The 10,492-nt window shown below is 47.2% G+C and overlaps 1 protein-coding gene across 1 annotated transcript; it reads left to right on the top strand.

Moving 5' to 3' along the window:
* Positions 1-5,307: 5,307 nt before the first annotated feature.
* LOC134060522 (uncharacterized) lies at positions 5,308-10,168 on the top strand. The gene is made up of 9 exons (XM_062517251.1): positions 5,308-5,339; positions 5,675-5,922; positions 6,302-6,467; positions 6,888-7,089; positions 7,516-7,646; positions 8,286-8,425; positions 9,050-9,210; positions 9,757-9,967; positions 10,161-10,168. The coding sequence occupies exons 1-9, from the start codon at positions 5,308-5,310 to the stop codon at positions 10,166-10,168; spliced, it is 1,299 nt and encodes a 432-aa protein (XP_062373235.1).
* Positions 10,169-10,492: the final 324 nt, after the last annotated feature.

Here is a 10,492-nt window from a genome sequence, read left to right as displayed (position 1 = left end):
GCTGCTGGCGCGCGACGCCCAGGTCCTCCGCGAGGTGGACGCCCTATCCCATCAGCCCTCGTCCGACAGCCTTCCCAGGGTGCCGAGCGTGCTGTGGGCGCGCCTGCGCCGGGACCTCGGCCCTCACCTGACGGAGGCGGAGAGCGACGGCACCTGGCTCCACCGCTGGAGCCACGCCAAGTTCGGCCGCGTCGCCGCGCAGCGCTACCTGCGCTCCGAGGACTGCAGGAGGGTCGTGCACGCCGACTTCGCCGACTACTACCGAGGGCGAGTCAGCGGGCGGCACCCCGAGGTCTTCCAGCCTCTGGCCTGGGTCTTAAACGAGGGCGAGGAGGAGCGCGGGAGGAAGAACTACGTGTTCAACCTGCGGAAGCTCCACGGGCTGCCCTACCACCTGATCCACTCGGGTCAGATCGTGCCCCTGATGGACGAGTGTCTTTTCAACTACGAGTTCCTCCTGCACAAAGCGTGGGGTCTGTCTGCGCTTCACGTCGAGGAGGACCTGAAAGCTGCTGTTATACCAGACAAGTAAGAGCAACAACTTATGGCCGAGGTTCCCTTAGCAGGGTTCAGCTGCTTATGTTATATAGTTGCATGTTCACGTTTTTCTCTCCATCATTGTGCTTTGGTGTTTTTCATCGTTGTGTTTTGGTGACCACCTGCTTACTTGTGTTGTGTGTAATCACTTGTACTGTAATTTCCCAGCGGTTAGCCGTGACTTATACATTGATTTTGCAAAATAAAATTCAGCTTTGAGGTTATTACAATGGGACAGTAAATATACTATTAATATGGTTTCTTTTAATTTGCATAAAATACTGTCCTGCGGCTTATACACAATACGGCTAATTTTGTACATATGCTTTACATATTGAATATTTACCATCACCAACACAACAGTACCAAAAGCACTTTGTCCATCTCTGTGTTTTTCCCCTCTTCTCTACACTCTCCTTTCCTCCACACATTCCCTCATTCTCCATCTGCTCACTTCATCCCACTAACACTCTCCCTCCTCTCACCACCTCGTCTGCGCTGCACACCAGGGAGCTGCTGGATGTACAGGTGTTATCTCAGGTGCTGCTCTTATCGAGGGCTGTTCTCCTGCAGGACCCATGCCAGCTGGCCTCTCAGCTCTTGGGCCGTCTGGCCCAGATAGTCTCCCAAGACAAACCAGTGGCTCCAGGTAAACACACCGCATTTTTCTTACCACAGCGTTCACAAACTGACACTGAGATTTACTTCAGAAATGTATTTAATTATAATAATAATAATATACTGTATAATATAATATTTATTTAAAATAATAATAGTGTACTTTTGCCATTACCCCAGTCTTTTGGTTTGTCCCAGAAAGAAATTCAGCTGCAACATGTCAGAGGTCTCTTGTCCTCTGCAGTTTTTGTATGTTTTACATTTACAGCTGAGGGACCTGTTAACAGTTTCTTCAGATTGCATCAGACTAACAAAATAGTTTTCTATGATAATCTCCAAGATGATGTCTCTCACAAGGATATAGAAATCCTCTAGAGGTTGAGGTCTGACAGACTATCACACACCATGCTGGCGTAGTTTGCCTCCAGCACAACACTTTAACAGGTCACTGATGGCCTTAAGATCAACTTAGTGTTTCTCTCTCGCTTGGGTCGTCATTTCTTTCTGTAAGAAGACCTCAAGAATCGCACAATGTTTTCAGCGCTAGTTCATGGCGTACACACAGGTATTGTGCTTCAGTAATGAAAAAATGCATTTCTCCCAAGAATTGGCTGTCATTACTGTACCAGTTTAACAATTGGTAGGCACATTGGGAGCTCTGGGGTTAAGTGTCTTGCTCAAGGCCACCTCAGCAGTTAGGAGGAGTTGGGCTCGAACTGGCAACCTTCCAGTTGCTGCAACAACATCTACATTTCATATGTAATCTTCTGAGTTCTTTGTCCCAGACTCTTTCAGCTCTCTTGGCTTCTGAGGTGCCTAGCTAACGATTTATAGTTAGAGTGTGCAGTTACATGCATCTGGACTTGCTCAGAAATAAGGCATACTAGTTTCACGCTAGCTCATTTGTTAGCTTCAAACAAATGACTTGGTGAAATAGCATAAATGACTTCTCTGCTAAGGTGTAATCATATTAACCACCCTCTTTGCTCCCTCAGAGGATCCATACCAATTCACCTACCTGCACAGCCTCCTTGCCCAGTGCCAGCGCTCCACTGTGCCCACTCTGGTGCCCTCCTTCACCTGCCTACTGCCCCCTGGTGGTTTGGTGTACACCCTAATTGCTGGTAAGCCATCCAATGGATTTTACAGGCCTCGCTAGTTTGCTACTGCTACACATCCTTCAATAAACAACAAAGAGTTTCCAAGTGGGACATTTTTACATGAGATTGAAAATTCAACTCTATACTCCAACTCCATAATGTAGAGAGCTGATGAGTTGCCCATGTTTCTCATCCTAGGTCACACGACTCCAGTTACTGCCATTGCGGGAGGTCAACATGGCTCCCTCGTGGTCACATGTTCCAGCGAGGGGTCATTGAGGCTGTGGGACCTGGAGCTGGACAGTGTGATGCAGATGCCATCTGGGGACGACGAGAATCTCTCCGTGGCCGACACCCTGACTCTGTGCTTGAGCGATCGCCTGGTGGCCATCACCCACGGACACTGCCTCCAGGTCAGAGAGCTGTCCTCTGGGAAGGTGCTGTACTCCGAGAGCGAGTCTCTGGACGTTCCCGTGGTAACCTGCGCATCTGAAGGACAGCTGCTGGTGGCCTTCTACGACGGGAGTCAAGTGGTGAAGGCGAGTGTGTGTTCACCTTCATTCTTCCTTTCTTCTCTCTCTCATCTCTTACACTAAGAGCTCTTTTGATATCCTCTGCCTTTAACACCTTTTCTCATAAGTGTGGTGTAATCCTTCCTTCCCCGTTCTTTTCACCCTCCTTTCCCTTTCTTTCTCCTCCATTTGTTTCCCTTTCTCTTTGTTGTCATTCTCCACTACCTCTTTCATCCCCTGAAGGTTTTCCTTCTCTCTGAATCCTCTACACTATTCACTGCCCAAGGACATAGCATAATATTCACACACAACTCTGCCAGGTACCATAAATAATGTGCCTGTAATAAAAGCATCACACAAATGGTCTTAAGTTAGATGACAGCATATACTGTGTTTACACAGCATCTCCAAATACATTATATGTTGTGTGTTGTTCTCTAATCTATTTTACAGCTGTTGTTATCTCTCTGCACTCTGTTCTCCTGTCGTTCTCCTCTTTTATTCCCTCTCTCAGGCGTTTGACCTGACGGCCTCGTGTAAGCTCTTGTGTCGCACCAGCATCACCCTGGAGTCCGATCCCATCCACAAAGACCGCTCCATCCTTGTGTCCCGCAACTCGGTCAAAGACTACGTGCTGTTTGCCTACAGGTCAGCAAGCAGCGACGACGACAACACAAACAAACAAAAGCGCCGCGCGTCGATCAGGTTTCCAACCTTACACCTGAGGCTCCTGCGAGAGCACGCTTAGATAGTCTGATATCAGCTCTGAGAACGGTTTAAAGTTCCCCCAGGATTCCACCATGACGTGTGGACGATGTGTGTGTGTGTGTGTGTGTGTGTGTGTAGTTGTGCAGTGTGTGTGTGTGTGTGTGTGTGTGTGTGTAGTTGTGCAGTGTGTGTGTGTGTGTGTGTGTGTGTGTGTGTGTGTGTGTGTGTGTGTAGTTGTGCCGTTCTTACATGGACTACATTTCCCCTCAGTGATGAGCCTTGAATGTCTTGAATGTCAGACTTTGAATACCTCTAATGAAATCTCAACAGGAACTGCTCTTTTTTTGACACTCTGCTGCTACAACACGGGGCCACTGAGGGCCCGCTGACAGGCAGACAGGTCATTAATCATTGCCACGGCTCTTTCATCACGGCCATCAAAAGGCTTTCGCTCTTAATTAATATCACCTATCCAACAGGCACCCAGGTGTGAAAGCACGCCCCTGTGCGAAGCTCCTGGGGATCGAGTCAGTGCCTGGAAACGATATATTAAAAAAAAGAAAAGATCTGTTGAATAATTGACCGAGACGACCGTCTCCAGTGCCAGCGTATGTGATGCGTGCCGCTAGCCCCCGTTTAGTTTCCACGCCCGCGGTGCCGGCGTCAAACGCTTGACAGCGATAGCGGTCTCGGATGGTGTCTGCCAGAAAGAGGGATAAAGCTTTTTTTTTGCTCTTTTCTTCGCCTACCGGAATTTGTCTTTATCTGATTTCGTGAGCCGATTAGAATCAGGGATTAGCAGTTTGCCAGTGTAATTGGATTGAAATCCGGTCATTGTGTGTGAAATGACGGATATATCAGACTCATAGGGTAATTGGGTATATTAGGTCATTAAAAACAGGAACACGATATCAAGTGAATTTTCGTTTGTGGTTGCTCGTAATTAAAAATGGACAGTTTGCCCATTGTAATGTTCTGTAAGCCTAATAAAGAAAAAAACATATGGGATGTACTTGGTGTGTTCACACAAATGACTCATTGATATGTGGAGTTTTATGAGAACATTGAGCATATTTTCAATGAGTCAACAAGTTACTGTTGTAAGGATCATTGAGCAGCTGTTGCGCAACATAGACCAAATCATTTCTATCTTATTTTTTTTGTTCTACCATAAAAACATAGACCTCTTTGTAGTTGGTGTTCTAAATGGGCTGAAATGTAACAGCTTGTGAACTGTGTTTGAACTTGACTGGGTCTTTGAACGGCCCCTGTTTATTGACTTCCTTGGTTGGGCTCTGTGGCAACAGACTGCCCATGATGGGTCCTTAATGGCCTTGGCCACTGTGGCAGCAAATCACTGGTAGCTTTTTAAAAGGTCTTCATTCTCAGTTACTGACTGTGTGACTGTGGTTCCCCCCCTCCTCAGTACCCCCATACTCAGCTCGATTTGGCACTTCGGCTTTTTCACTGCCTTCTGTCATGTTGTTGTTTTTTTTGTCATTTCATTGATTGCATCTTTCTTTTTCTTCCTTGACCCCACACGGACACACACACACACACACACACAACACACACACACACACACACACACACACACACACACACACACACACACACACACACACACACACACACACACACACACACACACCACACGGACACACACCACACGGACACACACACACACACACACACACACACACACACACACACACACACACACACACGCACACAGAAGTGGCAGGGAAGCCGCTGTGCTCAGTGCCCGTGGAGGATCTGTTGTGGCCACACTGAAAGCCCAGCATCCATCTGCTACCATACAGGCCGTGGAGATGACCCCACACTATCTACTGGTCTTCTGCAGGTAATCACTTCCTCCTTAATCTATACGCTTTCCTCCCTCATGGACTCATTCTGTCGATTAAACATTAAATTCGCCTCATCATGCGGTTGCTCAGCAGAGTTGGTTCCGAGTAAAAAGATCTGTAGTTAAGGACTTGGCTGTGTATTGATTAAACAATCAATGCATTCTGCCACTATAACTGGCTTCGCCTCAGATATGCAACCTATCTAGCATCAGAGGGGGGTAGATATTAAAGTTTAATTCTGTAACGGATAGTTCCTGTCTTTGATCGTGTTTGGCTAGGCTGTGTTTGAAGTCGTTTCTCTTAAACGTCCGGTCTCGGCCTCTGTCCTTAGATACCCATACAAAAGCCAGGGTGACATCATCCACATCGAGCTCTTCAGCGCGAGCACCTTCCAGTATCAGCGCTCCATCCTGGGCTGTGGTCAGGATCTCGTTTCCCAGGTAACCGTCACCAGGGCTGGCTCCCACGTCGTGGCCTTTTGCCCCTCCACGCGCAGCGGCACCACTGACATCATCGTCTGGAACCTCGAGACGGAGGACCACAAGCACCTGGCACGCTTTCCAGGATTGGTCACTCAGGGTCAGTGTGACCAGACACTCATACTGCCTGACAACCTCAAAATGCTGTAACTACGCAAACAATGAAACTGAGAGAAAACATTTTTTTATAATGTCCAGCCAAATATGCTATGGATAGATTGCTGGTAATATATCAATGTAATGTGTAATGTAATGTGGACTTTTTGTATTGATAGGAAACTTTGACACAAGACAGAACAGATGCCACAAAGCCTATTTTGAGTCTTCACTTAATTTTGACCTTATGTGTAGTTACTGTGGTTTGCCTTTGAACGGCAGCATAAACATGGGAGAATGGAACGCATAAGAATGTTATACTCAATGCAGGTGTTTCATATACTTCTCTAAGATACAAATATCGATTTTGTTCCGTCCTGAAGGGATGTGCTTTGACCTGCGGTTCTGCCTGGGGTTCTGCCGGGGTGAAAGGTTCCTGAGGCAGTGGAACCTCGTCTCTCGGATCAACGACCAGAGCCTCACCTACAACACTCACCGAGTGAGGAGGGACGGCACACAGGAGGTCATCCCTATGGGCAAAGTCCCCAGGTGCGTAAGGAGGAACACAGTTATCCACACGAGCATCCATAGGACACATCACTGATGATAGAATTAAGTTCCACTGTGACATTTTAATAGAAGCCAACATGATTCAGCTAGGCTTCAACAGGGTGACTTAATACATCAATGTAGAGGTTAACATGGGCAGAACTCATCCAATTGAGTTTCAGGTAGAAGTAGTGTTCATCAGTGTTGAACGCACACATATTTATGTTTCATTTAGAAGGAGGTGCTTGAAACCTCAGAGACATCAGTGCCGCTGACACTGTCTAATCCCCAGCCCTCTCCCTCTGACAATGTGCATATGTGAGATGAATCCATGTTACAAGGTTTAAAAGACCCAAATCCCTAAATCCCATTTCACCGTTGTGTCCCTTCATTGTGCATGTCTTTGTCCTGTCCTGTCAGGTACGTGTTGTGCAGGAGCATGCGTCCGGGCACCATACGGGTATGGAACGTGGCGCGGCCTCGGTTGGCAGGGCGCCCGGTGAGGGTGGAGCACGGCCTGTTCGCCAACACGGATGTGGCGTTGGCACGCGACCTCAAACTCTACATCCTGACGGGCCGGGGGCCCTCCAGCTTCACAGAATCAGCCGCTCCTGTCTTCCAGGTTCCTCAGCCTTCATCTCGTCACCCCCCCCCCCCCCCCTCCCCACTAACCACCCTCGTAGTGTTTTTATGAAATGTCTTCTGTTGTCATTCGTTCCTCTGGGCCTTTTAAACATGCTGCTCAAATCACTGAGGATCCAACGGTTGCTTAATGTCGAGTCCCACTTGTGTGACACACGAGAATACAAAGCCCTGCAGCTATCTCACTCAAGTGTTTAATCAAAAGCACCTGTCTTGAAACTCATAGCCCGTGACCTGGAACGACGGCTTCCGTCTTCAATACCATATTCCTCAGGGCTACATTTTAGATTCACACGGGGGGCTCCTGGAATAGTTTGTTGACTGATGTCTCCATTTATTTTTTAATATCAAAATCTACCCTCTGTGTGTGTGTGTGTGTGTGTGTGTGTGTGTGTGTGTGTTCTAGACATTGTTGGTGTATGACCTGCTGAAAAGGAGCTATATAAAAAGACAGACAGGGCTCTTCGTAGTGCCTTGCCCACAGAAAGACTACACCATGCTGAAAGACCATATTCTCCTGGGCCTCTCGGAGACCAGGTAAGAGCCCATTCACGATGCCACCTGCCATCAGGTCAAACTAACGACACAGGTAAACGAAGAAGGATTGAAATTAGCGTTGATGATGAGCTGCTGTGACCCCCCCACACGCCCAGGCATCCTGTAACAGACGTGCCCGCGAATGGCGTCTCAAGTCAGCCGCGTCTGTAAGCCAACACCCAGTGTGTGATTACCCCAGAGGCTTTAATGAGACTGTGGTCAGGGCCCGGCCATCTCATCCATTATAGCTGATATCTTTGCATCCCGTGCTCTGATAGCACACTCGTTTGTGTGTGTTGATGGAATGGAACTGTTTCCCCAGCCTTCTTACAATTGTAAACATAGTGTCGGATACACACACAGCACCATTCAAAAGCCATGTACAGTCAGACTCATTCATACAGTATACAGTAATTTCCTGTATATAAGCCGCATTGTGTATAAGCTGCAGGACGGTGTTTCATGCAAGTTAAAAGAAACAAAACCATATTAACACCATATTAACTGCCCCCCTGTATTAACCTCACAGCTGAAGAAATTTAGCAAAATCAATGTATAAGCCGCGGTTAATAGTCAGGAAATTACGGTATGCATTTGTGTCTGGGGACGGTGGTGTAGCTTCTCCTGTGTTGCTCATAGGGACCATCTGATTTTGTGGGATCTGGACTCTGGGTACATCAAAGGTCGGATCAAGCCGTCTCACAAAGAATCTCTGCTGTCCAACACGCCTGCTGTGAAAGACAGGCAATCCCAGATCCTCCCAGTTAAAGAACACAAAGGTACCATGGACAAAATAGAGTACGATTTTAATAGAGCATTCTATTTCTTTTGTAGCGGAGTGAGTTTTAGGAATGACTTTTGGGAATTAATACACAAAGCGTTCAGATGCAAAACCCTCTAAATCCATCTGACCACTTTTCTTTTAATTGAGCATTTGTTATCAGGCCCCCCATAGGTTTTTGCCTACAAATCGATTTTTCAGAAAAGGAACAGAGTGGTATTGAGCTGGTTTTGAAGCGCAATTATTTGATTAACACATACTACGAACCATTCACTCACCATCACTATCTCATTTTTAAACGAGGTGGTGTTTAGAGAGTTTTGCATCTGAACTCCTCACATCTTTTTCTATCTACATTGCAGAGGTGGAAAAGTCCAGTTTCAGAAAGTAAAAGTCCTACCACATATCTGTGCCAACCATTCATTTTTAAACCAGTTGATTCTAATTAGAACTCTTCAGCTAGGTAGAGCTGCTAATTGATGGGATCACCTGTGCTAAGTGCACAGGTAGAACCAATACATGATCGGACTTTTACTCACTGAAGCTGGAGTTTACCTCTGCTACATTGTTACATTTCGTATGTGTAGCGCTCAGCGAGTGTGCTTTTCGTACACATTCTCAGCATTCCAGCTGGTGATGCCCTGGGACCGGCGCATGGAGACGCACACGGCGAAGAGGAGGCGCCTGGAGAGGGAGGCGCAGAGGGAGAAGGAGGCGCAGCGGCAGCTGGACCAGGAGAAATTCAACGCCGTGGACCAGTACCTCCTCAGCGGAGACGAACAGGCACGGCGCATTTAAGAGAGACTCTACGTTGTTCGGGCTAGCTTGTGCTTGTGTAAGGGCTGTTTTAATTAGCGTTGCGGTGTGGAGGACACTTCACGCTCCATGCTACTGCAGTAGTCCCAATCAGTAGTCCCTTGTGGGAGCCGTTGCAGCTGTTGTGAAGTGGTAGTAAGAGAGGGTGGGGAGACATCAGAGTCCAGGGGATTAGACAGAGCTTGTACTGTATGTCTTCTCTCTGTCTAATCAACTGTCTCTGTCTCTCCCTCTTTACCTCTCTCTCTGTCTGTCTCTTTTTCTCTATCGCTCTGTCTTTCTCTCTCTCTCTCTTTACCTCTCTCTGTCTGTCGGTCTCTGTCTTTCTCTTTCTCTCTCTGTCTGTCTTTCTTTATCTCTCTGTATATATCTCTCCCTCTCTCTCTCTCTACCTCTCTGTCTGCCTGTCTGTGTCTGTCTTTTTCTCTCTCTGTCTCTCTTTCTTTCTTTCTCTCTGTATATCTCCCCTCTCTCTCTCTCTCTCTCTTTCTCTCGCTCTCTCTCTCTCTCTAGGTAGTGGTGTGCTCTTACTTTGCTCACCATCTGAATGTGTTCTGTATGGGCACCCTGGACCACCTGTACACCCTGGAGGACCGCTCCTCTCTGCTCAGCCTCCAGACAGCTGCTCTCGCACACACCGGCGGGCACCTGGTGATCAGCAACTACGGCGAGGCGCAGCACACCCCCTACCTCACCCTCTGGGACCTGAAGAGAGGCGTGGTGGGTAATGTAGTTTATTAAGGGGGGTTTCAAGTGGATTGTTTTCACTCAGTTGAACATATAGGAGCAGTTGACATGGGATAAATGTCTGTGGTATTTGTAACTTTATGCATACTTAGCCGTTGTTTACTGTGCACCAATATGGTGGTGTGAAGTGTGTTTTCTCATCTGGTTACCCTCCATTTATTTTGTGGCAGGTGCGTAAGCGATTGAAAAATGAGCCCGGAGTCTGTTGTGTTGCCATGACAAATGATGCCAGCCGAGTTGCATTTGGCATTGCTGCAGTAAATAAGTACGCCACATAAAAGAGTTGATTGTTAAATTACTAAAATCATTAGTCATTACACACCCTCACAGACACACACAGTCACACACACAGTCACACACACACACACACGCACGCACGCACGCATGCATGCACACACACACACACACACACACACACACACAGACCATAATTTCATAATTAATTTGGATACTTTCCATTGTGAATTAAACTTATAATCACAAAGTATGCACAAAGAAATAA

Source organism: Sardina pilchardus, chromosome 16 (assembly GCF_963854185.1).
Source record: "Sardina pilchardus chromosome 16, fSarPil1.1, whole genome shotgun sequence".
Taxonomy (NCBI): domain Eukaryota; kingdom Metazoa; phylum Chordata; class Actinopteri; order Clupeiformes; family Clupeidae; genus Sardina; species Sardina pilchardus.
This window is presented reverse-complemented; position numbering and strand designations above follow the sequence as displayed.